Consider the following 18,061-nt stretch of genomic DNA (forward strand, 5'->3'; position numbering starts at 1 on the left):
GGTTTGTTAGTTGGTTTGTGTTTTTGTCTTGTGGGAATGTTGGGTGACTGGCTGGCTGGTCTATTCCACCCCACTTCTGTAGATCTTATTCTCAAAAACTAAACGTGAATCAATCATTAAATTCGTAAACTACGAGGTGATTAATCAGAAAACAAATAATTTTTCACGCATGGAAAAATTATCCCTCTTTTCATAGTTAGATTGCACTAATGAGCCTGTGCTTAAATGATTGCATGAACTTAAGAATGCATAATTTGCTCATTGAATGGCAATATTGATTTACTGCTATAATATGGAAAATATTGTATTATAAAAATTGGTTTTTATGCATATTTCATTGACCTTGATGAAATAAAAGATTGGCAATTTTCAATTTACTTTTTTCCACTAATTCATGAGTGGTTTCAATGTATGTGCATCATCTGCATATGGTTCATGTGTCTTATTTGAAAGGTACGAGTGAGCTCAGAGAAGTGAGCAGTGGTGGAAGGGAGAGTTATGTCCCATTTTCATCTCTGCCATTTCTATCTTGTGCACATTCTATCTTTGCTGCTTCCAACCAGCTTGGATGGGTATCTTTTCTTAGGAGCAAAGTCCTCAATTCCCATTTTTAGTTCCAAAAAAGTTTCACCTTTGTGTCTGTCAAATCCTTCAATTTTTTAAGTAGCTGTGTCCGATTGCCAGTGTTTTATTTCTAGAAGGAAATATTCACTTTTAACGGCTTAAGATTGTCTCCATGAATATTTCTTTTTTTCCATAGCCTCTTGATCACTGTTCTTGGACACATCAAGTTGACTGATTTTGGATTGAGCAAGATGGGCCTCATGTCATGTAAGTATTGGACTTATTTTGATTCATTATGGAATGTATTATGTTGGAGTGGTTGAGGTGTTCCTTACAGTTGCCCTATGTGAATATCATTTCACTAAGTTATCTGAATGCTTTATGCTCAGTATTGTAAGTAGGTGCATAATTTTGGGAATTGAAATTTATGAAGTGTGGGAACCCTCATTTTACGATGGATTTGGAATATGACCTGAGCTGATGTTGTAAAGTATTCTCTTTGAAGCCTCTTATAGTACCACTTCACGTCATGTATGATAAAATAATTTAGGTAGCATAAATTCATTGTCTGCCACAGCTGATTTGAAATATATTCATGCATATTTTCAGTGGCTACAAATCTATATGAAGGATACATTGACAGAGAAACTCGGCAGTTCTCTGACAAGCAGGTTTTTGGAACTCCAGAATATATTGCTCCGGAGGTAATATTAAGGTAAGCTGTTATGGTGTACATCTGATTTACTTAACAAAACACTTAAATGGAATATTACTTTTAGTTAGAATGACTTTATGTACTTGTTCGTCAACCCTTCCATGAAATCCCTTTGAATTTTAGGCAGGGGTATGGAAAGCCGGTTGATTGGTGGTCTATGGGAATTATTCTCTATGAATTTCTAATTGGCTGTGTACCATTTTTTGGAGATACTCCTGAAGAGTTATTTGCCCACACTGTTAATGGCAAGTATCACTTTTTAGTATAGGTAAGAACTTCACTAGTTTGTGTAAAATTTATCGGTTGCTAATGAAGTAATATTTCAGATGACATTGAGTGGCCCGATGAAGATGATTGGCCTGTTCAACCAGAGGCCAAGGATGTGATAACTGCCCTGTTGCAGCAAAATCCTCGTGATAGATTGGGAACTGGAGGCTCACATGAAGTGAAGGAGCATCCGTATTTTATTGGTGTGGACTGGAATTCTCTCCTGAGGCAAAAAGCAGAGTTTGTGCCTCAGTTGGATGATGAAGAAGATACCAGCTACTTTGACAGTAAGTATCATTTAAAATGTTTCCAGCTATTCCAGGGATTACTATGAATGAAAAATACTGATTATGGTTTAGAATTTTGGAATAAATACAGGAATAATCTTGATCATTTTCGGATTGCTGCATGTGATCAAATCCAAGGCAATGTGTTTTCTCTCTGATCTGCCAAAAGAAAGGAGTTTCATCTTGCTGTCGGTTTCAAAATGTTCTGCTCTGTAAGCTCTTCAACAACATGAGAATGTGTTTAGGGAAATGGCTTTTTATGTTGCAATCACCCTTTATGAGCAAATATCTAATGGGAAATATTGAATTTAATGAAAATTTTGCATATTGTTTTCCTTGTCACACATTTTGCTATATTGGGCCTATTTTTCTGGATTTTCTATTTGAGTGGCCCACTCCTGTAATCACATAATTTCCTTAGTGTTGGTTTTTGCAATTTTTATGAATGATTATTGACTCTGGTATCACGATCAAGTTTAATGTCACCATGTACCATTTAACAGACACCTACACTGTACGTCTACACTATGTCATGTTCAGGAACAAGCAAGACATGGTCAGCTCAGCTATTCATCACCATCTGTGTGTCATCACAGGCACAAAAAAATGGCTTGCAAAAATAAATTAAGAAAATGGTGTCAGTTGATAACATATTAAGTGAAAAATTCAATTATAACGTACATATCAATAATATGCATCATTTTCTCCTCAGCTCGCATTGACCGTTACAATCACGATATCAGTGAGGATACAGATGACACTGAGGACTCTCCCCATTTTGCTGCATTTTCATCGTGTTTACCAAGGTACCGCAAGGTACAAACAAAGCCAGGCCCCTCGGAGGAGTCAACATCGGAAGGGGATGTGGGTGCACAGAAGCAGTCATCGTCTGCATCGAGGGGAGATTCTGGGCAGTCGGATCACTCCGAGTCACCTCCCTCCAATGTGTGCAGCAACTTGGAGACTCCCGATGTTGAGAAGAAGGTCGACGTGAAGGAAGGTGGGGAGCATTTGCGTAAGAAGAGCAAAGGGTTCACGCCAACATCTGGAGCTTCGGACACGTCCACATCTGGGGAGAAGAAAGAGAGCTCTCCCGGTGGTCCCAATGCTCAAAGCACTCCTGATTCATCACAAACTGAGAGCGAGGATATTTCACCTCAGGTTCAAAGGCGCCGGCGTCTTCATAATCGTGAGACATTGCCTCGATTCTCAATATCTGTGGATGAAGATCGTGGAAACAGGTTAGTTATTAGGAATTACTGTTTGCAGATTTTAAGTTTTTTTGTGTGGAATTGGGGTTCAAACTAAGAACCAAACTGAAATGTAAAAAGTAGGGATGGCCGGATCAGATGCCTAGGATCCAAATATCCGTGAATATTGCCCTTCACCGGATACTTTGGATCCAAATTTGCTGAAGACATTGGATCTGGATACAAAATTTTAAATCAATGCTTCAGTGAATGCAGCATCCCATGTGAGAGAGTGGAAAGAGCTCTGATTCTCTTTTTGCATGCACCGTTGCACAACGATGCTTGTCCTCATGAACCATTTTGTTTCAAGTCTTGTAGGAATTATGCTACATAATTTTAGCCGTGGAAAATTCTGAGGCAAAATAAGATAGGCACATAGTGTGAGCCATAGACATGAACCATTTTGTTTCAAGTCTCTTGTAGGAATTATGCTACATAATTTTAGCCATGGAAAATTCTAAGGCAAAATAAGATAGGCACATAGTGTGACTCTTCCCAAGAGATTGAACAATCATTGAGGGAATTTCGGCATTGTAAGATAATAAGCACATCGAAATTAGCTGCGTCGCAGATTTCAGAAAACCACCCTTGGCCCTCCATCAGTCCATGCCTCTGATCTTTCTTTTTTGTTTCCAAGATCACACAGAGCTTAAATCATTGTCTTTGAAGGATAATATGTATCATGTTACACGAGAACTATCGAATCATGTGCCATCCCAACCCCATCTCTCCAACTGACCTTTATTGGCCTACTTTCAATTCTCCATTTCTGGAGGATAAATGCTAGGTAAGTGACTTTCTGATCCATAAAATGTCTCAATAGCATCGGCAATTGGATGATATGCACAAGATTTAAAAAAGAATGAGACCAAATGCGACGCATTTCTGACAGTAATTTAGTTTTTTCAGCTCTAATTGATGGTGACTAAGTTTTCTGGTTACAACTAGACTATAATAATATTCAACATTGTCCAAACGGCACAATTTTCAAAGAAAAAAGTATAGCGTTAGCCCCCTCCAACAAGTAGAGACAGAATGGAAACGCCAACTGGATATATCACTTAGCTCACACGGCTTCGCATTGAAGGCAACAACGTCACTAACTAGCAAGATCTGACATGTTCGTCCTTTACTCCCTCATTCGTGGTCTTGTTGCTTGAAGTTAGAGGAAATACGGAGGGATCACATTCCTTCCCCTCCACCTCTCCTGTACATGCTTCTGCTACCCACTCCTTCCTCTCAAGATTGCTAAGCAGTCGTCTCATTCTGTTCCCACACCTCTTCGCAGGTGAAGTCGATGTTCTAAAAATGGTCAATTATGTTGCAGATAGCGCTGTTGTAATTTAATTTGATAACATATTGATAAAAATGTATTTCTTTGTGTGGAAACATTTGTATCGGGATAAGGAGAGCTAAACGAATGCCATGTGCATGCGCTGTGGCATGAAACTATCGTGAGGAAGTGCAAAATCCACCTCACTTTAACTGAAGCATTTGCGGGTGAAACACAAGTCAGCATGCAATGAGAAAGTGACAAGATTTTGGCGAAACGTGCGTGAGGAAAATTTGAAAGCCGTCAAATAACTTGAAAGCTTATAAAAATGATTTTTAATCAGTTAAAATATTAAAATGTGCATGAAAATCAAAATAGCATTCCTTTAATTGTATACACCCCGAAGAAACTTGAATAATTACTTCATTTTATAGCAGGCAAGTAAAAATGCATTTGGATCCAAAAATATCTGAAGATCCGACCCCTTAAGTCAAGTATCTGATCTGGATGCCAAAAAAATCCTGGATCCGTCCATCCCTAGTGTAAAGTTTAATCGAAATTACTTCTTATTCCTCTAAATTTGAATGTTACCTTATCATTCTCATTATTTATTGTTGTAATAGTTATGAATAATTATTGACTTTTCGGAGTTCAAGTTCAATCTTTTGTTATGTACGTCGTCCCATTCTAATACTAATCTTGCAGATTTAAGTGTGAATCTTCTGCCACTGAAGCACTCTGAATTTATATTGTCGTATGCATAATTTGAGGTATTCTCCTGAAGTAGGCATTGCTGGTGACAGCAAATTTTGTGTCTCTCAAGCTAATAAGCACAATTTTTTATTATTGTTTGGAAATGTTGCTTTAATCATAAATCTGCATTTCAAATCAAGCAATCAGACCTTTAAGATTTCAAGTCAAAGCAAAATGAATAAGTTAAAGTTTTAAAGTAAATAAGATACTAAGATAAATAATAAGATACTCATAATCTGAATATATTGCTTTTTGATTTAAGTCAAATCTTTAGTATGTTTGGAGTTATTAAAGTTTTCATGGCATAATTTGCATTATCTTACTAGATAAGGTATATTTTATTCATAGACCATTGCTGTTTGAATGCAAGTCCTGCAGATTTGAGTATAAATCTTCTGACATTGCAGAACTGAATTTGGAGTGTAGTAATCATCATGCCTAAATTGAGGCAAATTGATTAAGAAGCATTTGTACAGGTTTCATATTGTGTGTTTAAATATCTATGGTGCTGTGTACTCCCCTTTAGTCTCCTCCATGTTGGAAACTTATACATATTAAATTTTCTCAATGTAGCTTGTCATCGAGTGATGTGCTGAGGGAGCTCTCGCCAGTTGATGAAAGTGGTAAAGCATCGTCTGATATCACGTGGACTCGAGCTGCTCCAGTTCCTCCTATCTCACCATGCGTCAAGAGTCGCTCCAGAGCTGTGATCAAAAGTGCTTCTGCTTCTGGCTTATCCCTCATGATCCCAGCTGGTACTGAAATTTTTTTCTCTTCTATGAACATTCTATGGGTAAAAGGGCTTCCAACCCTCCCTTACTCCCAGAGAGCTCTAGTATTGATAGAGTTGTTTTATTGATCAGTGGAGGAAGTATCTTTCATTCTACCAATTGTGTGTATTTTTATGCACTTTTAGGTTTTGAATGCTTGGAGAATGATGTGCACTCCATTTTTAAATGTCAAAATTGTGCTTTTTTGTTAAAACATTGCAAAAATAATGAATTTTATTTTTTTGTGTCTTTGGTTTAATCCTTTTTCTCAAAAAGTTGGGAACGCTAATGTCAAACAGGTAGCAAACGATGGTCTTTATGGCTTACATATTCAATGTAGGTCATGTCAATTGCAATGGCGTGTCTTGTGTGTGTATTTGAGGCTCGTCTTATTTTTCATGTTTGTTCATTTGTCTTAATTGCAGATGAATCACCACCGCAGCCGATACAGTCTCCTGGAGGTTCTAGTACTGCTAGTTCAAGGGACACTTCTCCATGCCGTGAACTATCACCTCTAGTAATCAGTCTCAAACCTCCTATTATAATCAGAAGGGGACCAAGAGGGTTTGGGTTTACTGTCCATACTATTCGAGTCTACTATGGTGATACTGACTTTTATTACATGCACCATTTGGTAATGGTAAGTTTTAAAAATGTAATCAAATCCTCTAAATCTTGTTGTATGACAATGTATCTCTTGCTGTTCAATACTTAAAATTCAAGTTTCATTATACTTCAATGAAAATATGTTGCCTTTGATCATTAAAGTATTGTTGTTATATTATGTAAAGTATTGGTGGAAATAATTCACATCTAAGTTACTATTCACGGTATTAATTTTTATGAGTAAAGGTAATGCATGAATTTATTTCACCAAGAGCTCTCCATTACCATAATCATGTCACAATTTTCAAATTTTGTTCAGGTGGGAATTGCTCAGTTAAATCTATATCCTGACTTAGTTGGTGGCTTTCCTTTTGGGAAAACTTAACATTTTGAACATTCAGCAATTAAATGAAGCCATGTTAAATGTGCCTTCAGAAAATATTGTAATGAGTCAGTCTTAGTAATTGTCACATTTTACTTCTGTGATAGAAGATGCTCTCACCAAAGTCAATTACTGTTGTGAAGTTAAATAGCCATTAAAATCATACTTTAGAGATACATACACCAATAATTTAAAAAGATTTTTTGTTTTGGAATTAGAAATATGCTAACCTAAGCAAAAAAGGATTGTTTGGAAGGTATGTGATGAGCTAGCTTTCTGCTAATGCATAAATTAAGTCCTACTTTTATACTGCAAAAATGGTGTAAAATAATGAATTTACTTGTTCGACTCTGCCCTTCCTTTAACTTCAGACCATTTACAATTCTCTCTCTCATTGTGATTCCATTCGCCCATGTGCTATCTCCTTATAGGCTGTGGATGATGGGAGTCCAGCGTTTGAGGCTGGTCTACGACCAGGCGATCTAATCACTCACATAAACGGGGAAGCTGTGCAGGGATTGTTCCATACACAAGTGCTGCAGTTGCTGCTCTCCGGAGGGGATCACGTGACCTTGAGGTCTACACCTCTTGAGAACACCACCATAAAAACTGGTGGGCGCAAGCGTGAACCATGGCAGAGCAAAATGGCAAGAAGGAGCCTTGCCCATCGACCAAGGCACAGACCAAAGAGAGATCATGCAGATAAGCGTCGTAAAACATCATCATTATTTCGGCGAATCAGCAGCAAACGAGCGAGTGTGGAAATGCAGCAGGTCAGTCAACTCTTTATTTCCCGCCCATCTCTCTTCAGCATAGTTTCACATTTTTTTAGCTTTCTGTATCCCGTAAATTTTAGTTCATTGTGCAAAGTCGTTTTTATCAACTATTATAAACTCAGCTCAAATAGTAATGGATACATTTATTGCTCATATGAAGGTAATAAATAAGGCAGATGAAACATGTGAGATATAGGTAGCTTCAAGGATATTCCTTTGGGAAGCTATTCAGCAATACCATTTATAATACAAAATCAACTCTTAGAAATATCATCAATGTTTGAATGGAAATTCTGAATGAATAATTTTGACCCTTAAAAACTGAAAAGTACTAAATAATATGTATAATGAATATGACTTTTGATTCAATTGAAGGCAAAGATATTGAGTGGTTACCCAAAAACAAAATCCATGCTATGGAAAGAAAGAAGCCATTCCTTAACTTTTTTTAGAAGTGGCAACTCTGATGACCTCTTCAAGCAAAGTTCAGGAAGTGGGTATGAGTATTGGGCAATACTTTTCTCTTGGAGACTTTTAGCAAAGCTTAGGGGAGTGCGTTCAGTGCAACATGGTACCTTGGTTGAATTACCATCACCCCCTTGTATAATGTATGCAAGTAATTAATGTCCTGCTTAACACACTCAATGCTGAGAAAATTTATCATAACACACCGCCACGCGGAAAAAATATTTTGCAATAATATCAGATATTATGTCTTCCTTAATCGTATACAATCATACATAGGTCAAAATTATTAAAATTTGCGCTATTAATAAAGAAAATATTAAATATTATAATAAAATTATAATAAATATATAATAATAAAAAGAAGGCAAAAAATCTGCTGAAAGCAAACGACTTGTATCCAGTCACAGGAGAAGACACACTGAGACGCTGGGCACAATTGCAGGGTCTAGTAGAAGACGCGGAGGCAGATGGCGGGCCGAGAAACCTAATGGGACCGATGCCTTGTATTCAAGGCATCCGCGTCCTAGGCTAGCGCGGGATGCCTTGAATTCAAGGCATCCGCATTGAGTGTGTTAAAAGTAATAATTTGGAATGTCATCGCTCACCAATCACTCAGAATTAGCAAATCAACTCATTTAGTGAAGGCAGAGGTTTAATAATTTTTTTTGAAGCAGTTTTCCTTTGGATTTGATGAAAGTTGTTGAGCTACTCTTGCAGCAGGGCTAAAAGTCTAGCTAGGGCTAGTCGAGTTTTTTTTTCATCATCTGAAAATTTTCTATCTATGTATTGGCATTCAGTGTTTTTCATATTTTTACAGTTCCCTATTGTAGTATAATTCACCATATTTTTTATTGCTTTCATTTGGTAATGTAATGTTTCCTCTGTACTTGATGTGTTTCTTAAAATCATGGGTTTACTTAAACCGCTGTGGTGTTGTGTGTGATTGGAAAAGATTGATGAACTCTTGCTCTGTCCTCCTTTCCTCCAAAGTTTTGATTACCATGGAGATACCTTAATTTACAGAATTGAAGAAGATAAATTAGTATATAATCTCTGTCGTTCTTTCTTTTCCTCTTGGTACATTCCATGCTCACTATATTTAAAGATAATCCTACCTCGTTGCTGAAACTTTGGCTAAATTTTAATATTTTTAAATTTTATTTTATCCATGCAATCTCTTGAGATTTTATGGTTTTGATTTCTTTTCATTCTTTCATTCCTTTTAATATAATAATCCCTCATTTTTTATACATTTGAAATTAAAATATTGCAAATATCCTTTAAAATTTGTGATCATCAGGACACATTTTTTTATACGACTTTTTTGCTTTTTGTCAGTATTGCGTGAAAAACTCAATCAAGTGTTGTAATTTTTGAAAAAAACTCTAAGCAATTTCATGATGTGTCCAAAATCAATTTATTTGCCTGGAAATGAGACTAATTGATATGATTATTTAAGTTTTTGGCATTAGAGTCAAATTTATGAGCGTTACCGATATTTTATTGCTAAGATGTTCTCAATTGTGGATATGATGCTTGAGCTATATTATCTTAAAAAGATTTTAGAGTGACTTATTTTAATAAATAACATGGAATATTTTGATAAAAAATTATTATTTTAATAAAATTTGTAAATTTACAAAGAATGAAAATGGCTTACATCTGTGATAGGTCTGCATTTTTTAAAGGAATCTCTGCACTTTTAAGCAAAGAAAGATTGTTTCGGGTTGTTAATAATTATTAGCATCCACTTTCCTCTTGTTTTCAATAGCATTCATTCTCAGGCTGCTTCTTTTGTACAGATCTTCCAGATATTCCTTCCATCTCTTCCGTCTTTGTTTTCAATCATTAGTTCTCCATTTTTGTCCCGAAGGGTATTATATCTTACGCCCCTTTCCTTAAAGTGGTCCCTCACTATCCGATAGGCGGACTCTACTTTTCCATTTGTTAGATTTTTTTGTACACCTTCACAAATATTTTTCATCCACGTTTCTCTAGCCTTCCGTGCTTTACGACATATTTCGTTCCTTATTATCTTTTAACAATTCTGTCTTTCCTCTCTTTTCGCGGCCTTCTATTTTCTTCTTTCTTCAAGGAGATCTAATACTTCTTGTGTGATCCATGGTTTTTTCATAACAACTCTTCTTTTACCAAGAACTTCCTCATCTGCTGCCTGCAGACCACTTCTAATGGTTTTCCAACTCTCCTCCACTGTTTTATTGGTCGTATCCTCCCCTATTCTCTTTTCTACAGCTTCTTTAAAAGCCAGCTGATAGTGAACCTCCTTCAATTTTCAACCTGCCATATGTTTTTCACGGCTTTCTTCAATTTTTAAAATTTAAGGTGGCATTTCATCATAACTAAATTATGGTCACTATCGATACCTGCCCCTGGATAACTTTTGCAGTCCTTCACCTGGTTCCTGAATCTCTGTTTCTCTAGAATGTAGTCTGTTTGGAACATTGAACTACATTCTAGTGAAACAAAGATTCAGGAACCAGGCAAATCTTTGTGTGAAAAATTAGTCCTTAAAATTGGTAAAATTCTTCTTTTAAATCATCCCATCAAGTAATTCTTGCTCAGGAAACATTTCTCTGCATGATTGACTCAGCAAAGCAGTTAGTTTGGATGACTATTAGCGCTAAGGTCTCATCAGCCAGAAGTAGTCAGAAATAAATTCCATTACAATTTTATGAGGAAAGAAGAAGATTTCGGAACTTTGATACCAGGAGTCACGGAGAAGGGAATTAATCTTATGTTGGGTTTATCGAATTATTGAATTTTCTCCCTTTGCATTGAATAATGAATTATTTGCCTCCGTATGGTTATCTCTTAATTTCCACAGCAACTCTGTACAAACTGAAGTTAAAATGATACTAGTCTCAATCTCTCTTTGCCTTAGATATCCCTTTTGTATATAGTTAATCTAAGAGTGTCTGTTGTGATGATTAGATTATTGAGTGAATGACTACATGTATCTTAATTATGAGATTGAGTGATATCACTCTTTAAACATTGAAATTTATTGTTACTTCATTTCTCCAGTGGAAGAATTTCTTGCAGAATACCGAATAAGGAATATTTTTGTGGTACAGTAAAAATTTAAGTCATATCTGCAGATATTTAGCCAATCTAGGAAGCTCATTTTATTTTGCAGCCTTAGCTAAGAGGTTTATTGTTGTCTGTGACTATTTTTGTACCTGTTGTTTTGATTTTTGGTGGCATTTTCAGGAGCATTTTTATTTGATGAAGCTGTGATTGTAAGGTTGTTGATTGTAGTGGAATACTCTTTTACCACTCATTTCATGACAAGATGCATAATTTTCAAATTTCTTTTTTTTTAAGTTTATCATAAGCATACTTGCTATTTATGCTTTTCCATTTTTTTGTGTATCTGCTTTATAATCATGTTCTCTGTTCTGAAAAACTTATTTTACTTTTAATTACTTGAGTACAGAGTTGTATTTTGCTAATTCTTACCATTTTGAATGCTTTCTAATCACCTTAAGCTGTGACTACATTACTTTATTTGATTTAAATTTTGATTTGCTGAATTTTCTTTCCATTACAATGTTTTTTTATTAATTTTTTTATGTTTTTATTTTCTCTTTACAGCCATTAAAATTATCTTGCCCCCTATCTGCACCAGTCCTCTCATCAGATTCTAAGCCTCAATTCCTGGTATGGCCGTTATTTTTTTCACCTTAATTTTTTTATTTTAAAAATGATTTTAGGATATAACTTCAGGAAATATTAGAATGCGATGCAATTTTTCAGTATAATTTTTGTTGTTAGAAAAATAGGAATGGATTAAGATTGAATAGATTTGCGTGAATAGAATTCTAGGTGTAGGATCTTAGGATCCCTCTGCTGAAGCGTATCATGTTGGTTCTTGAGTATGAAACTAGGTAATAACACAAGAGCCACGCAGACTTTCTTTCCTGAAGTTCAGTTGATTATTACCTTGTTTCAAACTCAAAATTTTGAATCATCATAGTAGTAAATGCTAATAGCTTTTTGAAGAGAATTAGAATTTCAGAAATAGTTTGGATTTCTGTGTTAAAACGAAATATTTTAATAATAGAACAGTGCTAAATGACTTGAATTTCTAATACAAAATGCTCTGAATTGACTATGTATCTGAATATTATTAAGGTATACATAGCTTTGTAATTCTGCTGAGCAATCAAGCTATCTCAAAAAAATAAGGTAGATATTGCTGTGTAAAATTAACAATTAGGCCTTGCATGAAGAAGTAGCATGTCAAAAAAATGCTTAGTCATTACGATATCTCATCTTCCACGGCTAATATTCTATTTTTTTCTGTTGAAAAGTTAAAACTGGGTAATCAAACTCATCCCCAAGTTTCCTCTAATTATACGTGGAGTTAGGTATGGACTCGTAGTTTGTCAATACTTAAATCATGCCAGAAGCCACCATTTCACTTCATTGTTTATGCATGGTTATTTCTTAACTTATATTGAGTGATGTGATATTATTCCACCAAAAATGTGTTAACACGTTTTAATGCTGTAGTATGGATATATATTCTTCATTTTAGGGATAGTTTTGTCCCATAGAAGTCAGCTTTAATTCCATTGTGTAAGGTTATTTTTTAGCCTGTGAAACATATGATACTGTTTCGTTCCACCCTGGAAATTAGAAAATATTTTGATCCTAATGATTTCATCTTTGACATTCTCCATGATGAGTCCCTGGGATATTGAGATTATACCTATAAATATCCATGTGAATGTCATGTACTGAATAAAATCAGAATGACACACTATGGAAACATAACATTTAGAATATTAGCCACAGTGAATTTTCATGAAGGCTATTTTTGTGGATAAGTGAGGAGAGGTTATTTTTTTATTTCTATTTATTTCCACCCCTAAATAGTGCATTTATGATGGGGGTATACAACAATTAGCAATGAATCATCACCAACACCCATGCTCTGGCATTGTTGACCATCAACACTTGATCACTGTGAGGATGCCCTATTGAGCTATTCCTCTCGTTTAGCACGTCGGCTTAGCAAACTGATAGAATTGGTGGTGGCTACACATGTCTGCTGTCAGTGGACCACCTCAGTTTCCCCCTAATGGCAGGCTGTCCCAGTCAGGTCCAAGGGTCCTTGAGGACTAGAAGGCTGGCAGACACTTGTGGTGACCCCACCGAATTGCTTTTGGTCCTGAGTAAATGTCCCTCATGACCGATTTTCATAACTGCGCATCATTTGCAAGTGATGCGAATGTCATGTTTCATTGTACTGGTGGTCAGTGGAGTAGGAATGTCGGTGGAGTAGGAGGGGGAGGAGAGAAGGAATGTAGAAGTTTGGCAGTGTGAGAACTAAACGGAAGTGAGTTCCACTTTAGATTAGTTCACCCTCATAAGTCCTAATACTATTTTGTTTATCCTCAAGTGAACCCTCAGGTGTCTGTGTGAAACACTGTGATATGGACGGTCTGAGACTGGAATTATAGCTCTGAAAAATGTTGTATAAAATATTTTTAAATGAAGTTAAACTTAGAATTAGGTACATACTGTCAATCTGTATCCCTGTTAATGTAATTATATAAAATCAAGCTACAAATACTTATTTTAATGCTGAATATGTGCTGTCATGTAATGCCCTCAGTGTCAAGTAATCATGTACCTATTGTATTGTATGTGGTGGACATATTTAGAAGTGAAGCTGCTGCAAACTCATAGTAGCTTTCTTGTTGGGAGCAGACTATTCAGTGCTCAGAGTCAATTGCACTTAATTCCATCCAATTGCATCATCTTAAAATTGTAGTATGTTTATTATTTATTTATAGGTAACATAGTATTTGGACTCCTAAGACCTTTCACATTCCTGCTTGGCTAGTGGCTTTGCAACTTGATGCCTTTTTTATCGCTCAGTTTGTTGGGAAGTTGCCTCAAACTCTCAAGGCCATTTTACACGGGGCATGTAATCGAACAATCTGACATGTATATGAAGGCGTAATCAAAATTGGACGTGAGATGACAAAATTCATGGACATGAAATGGCAAAATAGTCCCTGTTCTAATTTTGTTCATGCATTGGCGTGATTGCACGCCATTGTGAGAAATTTATGCAGTTATAATCTGCATTTATGCAGTTATAAGCTGTGCAATTACGTGCCTCTTGTAAAACGACCTTTAAACTTCCCTATCCTATATTCTATAGTGGCTAGAGCCCTATACTTACCAAATTCATTAGCTGTCTCTTATACTTGCTTTTTGGCTTATCATATCATCATCATGGCAATCATATTTATGTCCAGTTTTCATTTCAAGAAAACCATCAGGTTTGCATTTTTTAATTAATGGGAGTTTACAATTGATTAAATTAGAATTTTCATAAATTTCAGTGATCATTTCATGGTTTATGACAATCTTGTGGCTGTACATATGTACTTTTAGTTGGGAGTATTGATCAATAATTTATTTTCTGTTGGCCATCAATCCTGAATTAATTGGCAAATACTTTGAATGGTTATGTATCAATGACACAGCAAGTTATTTAAGGTGCATGGAGCACTTATGTGAATATGGCAATCACTATTAGTTTTTTTCTGGGATTAGTTTTAAATTAGGTGGTAGTTTATCAAAGCTTTATTGTGACTACCTTGTGAACATATGCTTAAAGTTTGTTACGAAAAATAAGTATTGATGGTATAACAGGACTATTTTTCTCTCCTTATGATGATACTAGTGTTTAGGAGATTAATCTCTTGACTATGAAAGGCAAAACTCAAGTTTTTCACCCTGTGTATCAGTATCAGCTGAAATAAATTGAATTCTTAATTTCTCATGATTAAATCTAATATTCACTTATATTAACAATCTCTAAATGACCCATAGTTAAACGCTGTTACTGATGGACCAGGTACTAATCTCATTATGCTTTCCTCATAGCTTGCCCTAGTGTTGCAAGGACAAGTCATGTTCTCTTAGAATGGAGGTAGTAAAGCAGTAATTAGCAATTGAGTACTCTCTTGAGTAATTGGTTTGTTAGGCATGGTTGTGCAAGATTAGTTGTAAAATTTTAATTTGAAATAAATATTTATATAAGAAGCCTCCCTACATAAATTTCAGTTTTAAAACCCAAGTATCCAAAATTCTTAATCCAATTTTAAACTACTTGATGGGATCCAGTAATTTGTTTTAAAAAGTAATGACTTCGATAAAAACTTAAGAAAATGAAGGTCTTGATTTTAACCTAATAATTTGCTATCTGTGTCATTGTCTAAACAAAAATATTTTGGAATATCTCTTAGTTTTCCTTATTCCTGCTGATATTCTTCTATTATTTTAATTATCTGAATTACTAATGATCGAGAAAGAATTTCAGGAAGGAATAATTTTTGCCTCCCTTAACATTGTTAGTATGTATTGCAATTTATAAGATTTACAAAATATTTAAACCAAGCAATATAATGATAGAATTTTTCTAATTTAGATTGCAGCTGGGGTTCCGTCACCGTCAATGGTCACTCCAAGTAGAAGTTTTCAGGCTTTTCCTCGGAATTTCCCCTCCCAAGATAGCCTGCCTGGATCGCCCACCAGAACCAAGTCACCACGCTCCCCTCCAACCGGAAGGCTCTTCTCTCCATCTGAATCACCTCACTCAACAGGCAACTCATCTCAGTCCAGTTCCCCCAGCTCATCCATCCCCAACAGCCCTGCGGGTGCTGTCATCTCCATGTCATCGGGCTCTGTGGGGAGCACGTCGGTGGTGTCGAGCACTGCTGGACCTCATTACCAGCGGCCCTCGACTCTTCATGGCTTGAAGCACAAGCTCCACACTGCAGCCAAGAGTATACATTCCCCAAGTCGGAGGAAATCTGTGGGCCACATCCCTCTATCCCCTCTAGCCCGCACCCCCTCCCCGTCACCACTGCCTTTGTCCCCCACGAGATCACCCAGCCCCTTGGCCTTCCCGGCTGGCCACCAGCCAGGCAGTTCCAACACAACGCAATCGTACAGCCCTGGCACGTCACTCACCCCAGCAGGGGGTAAGAAATCATTTGGCAGGCCAAAAAGTGCCGAGCCAGGATCTCCGCTCCTCCGTAGAGCCCTCTCTCCCGACCGCCTTCATCCGAGGAGTGCAGAGTGCAAGGGCAAGACGACGTCTGCCTCGATATCGCCACTCTGCAACCCAGCCCCCAAAGTTGTGGTGTCGAGTGCACCAAAAGTAACAGTCACCTCGCAGGCTCAGCCAATGACCACCATGACAAAGGTGACCGCGGAGGCTTCAGTGATTGATGGATCTGATCGTGCAATGACCACGAAACCTCCTGAGCACCCAATCTCCTTCAGGACTAACACCAAGGAGTGGACCCCGGATAAATCCCGGTGCAGTGGTAGTGGTTTGAAAGATTCGACAGATGACTCTCGGGAAGAGGCTCATCTCTCGGATCACTTTTCCCGTGCGTGTCACGTGAAGGGGAGCGAGGGAGGGAATGGAAGCTCATCCAACCAGGAAAGGCCTTTACACTCGCCTCAGCTGGAGTTTGTGAAGGGAGAATTTCGACCAAATCTCCCGCTTGCCTCAGTGAATGTGGGCTTGATGGTTTCATCGGATCGGTCCTCTCAACCATTGCCTCGGATTGCCGAAGAGAAAGATTCACCCACGGGCCTGAAGGAAGATTCGTCTCCTGTGAGAGATAGCCATCCTCGAGAGTTAGGTTACTGTGAAGAAGAAAGTAAGTTGAAGGGTGTACACCCTAAGCGATCAGATTCGACAAAGAAGAAGTCAAAAGGTGAGGGTAAGAGCTCCTCAGAGAAGAGTAAAGGTGATGAGAGAGGGGTCAGTGAGGATAAATCTAGTGCAGCCACGAAATCAGATTCAAAGGCTCGACGGAGGAATAGAAGTGAAAGTCCAAAAGGGGTAAAAGTGACCAATGATGCCAAAGGAAATAGACAGAGAGGAAGTGATAGTGAGAAAGAACTGGGGGAGAGTAAAGACCCAAAGAAGGATAACGCAAAGTGGACAGCACAAGAAAGAAGAGATTTATATAGAACTGTGTCTAATAAAGATTAGAGTAATAAACTAGTAATGCAAAGATTATTGTGCTGCATTTTTTTCGAATTCAAAGATTATCATGTAAAAATTTGTCATTTAAGCCAGCCCAGTTCCTGGTGTTTCTCATTCATGTAATGACTTTACACATTATCATTGTGATCCATTGACCTTACATTGTTGTACAAATGTACATATATCTTGATTGTGCTCTTTTGTCATTCCCAAGAGGTAAGATTTTTGTCGTGATATTGAATAAAATTGCTGTGCTAGCAAGTTAATTATGATTACTGGCCTTTATTTCTTTCTGTGATACAAACTTTCCAAGTGAATTTATTGTCTGGAGTCTAGGCTTTCCCGGGAATCTTCAGCCATGTGGCTTTACATTTAATTATTGTGTGACCATTTTGCAATCTTCCCTTCTTAGAGCATGGCATGGCCATATTAAATGATTCCTTTTTGTCATGGCCACTACAGGCATCCCCCGAGTTACGTAAGGGATGCGTTCCGGCAGACTCTGCGTAAGTCGAAATTTACGTAAGTCGAACCTTTGCCTTAGTGCTTCAGAGATTGCGATCGGCGCGGTGAAATTCTCTGCGGAGAAATACGCGGTAAATTCTCGATGAAGTTTCATTCAATTCACTGCGATATTCATGAACTATACTGCGTATTCTTACGTTATTAGATACAAAATCGATAAACATTAATATAGTCTGAGAGTTGCATCTCGAGCATTGCCAATCAAAATGCGTGATATTATTCCCAGAGTTGACCGATTGCGTGGATTCGGGAAAGTACAGTATCTCAACGCTACATTACTAAACTGATTACTTAAATTGATTCATTATGTTATACTGCGATCTAAGGGCCCAAAGAATGCATTGTCTACCTACCTATAGTCATTATATCTTCT

At 37.1% G+C, this 18,061-nt stretch overlaps 1 protein-coding gene across 12 annotated transcripts in view; it reads left to right on the forward strand.

Annotated features, from left to right (window-relative positions):
- Positions 1-17,435, forward strand: part of LOC124171645 (microtubule-associated serine/threonine-protein kinase 3) — an 831,728-nt gene extending 814,293 nt beyond the window's left edge. For 11 of the 12 annotated variants that reach the window (XM_046550857.1, XM_046550859.1, XM_046550858.1 and 8 more), the window contains 10 exons: positions 761-831; positions 1,174-1,279; positions 1,403-1,524; positions 1,606-1,833; positions 2,546-3,074; positions 5,683-5,864; positions 6,305-6,519; positions 7,299-7,640; positions 11,727-11,792; positions 15,586-17,435. In XM_046550857.1, the coding sequence (XP_046406813.1) occupies positions 761-831; positions 1,174-1,279; positions 1,403-1,524; positions 1,606-1,833; positions 2,546-3,074; positions 5,683-5,864; positions 6,305-6,519; positions 7,299-7,640; positions 11,727-11,792; positions 15,586-17,169 (3,445 nt within the window). In that variant the 3' untranslated portion in view covers positions 17,170-17,435. The remainder of the gene's footprint in view (positions 1-760; positions 832-1,173; positions 1,280-1,402; positions 1,525-1,605; positions 1,834-2,545; positions 3,075-5,682; positions 5,865-6,304; positions 6,520-7,298; positions 7,641-11,726; positions 11,793-15,585) is intronic. The other variant, XM_046550862.1, reaches the window with a different exon arrangement.
- The last annotated feature ends 626 nt before the right edge of the window (positions 17,436-18,061 follow it).

The sequence above is a fragment of the Ischnura elegans genome, chromosome X (assembly GCF_921293095.1).
Source record: "Ischnura elegans chromosome X, ioIscEleg1.1, whole genome shotgun sequence".
In the NCBI taxonomy this organism is placed as follows: Eukaryota; Metazoa; Arthropoda; class Insecta; order Odonata; family Coenagrionidae; genus Ischnura; species Ischnura elegans.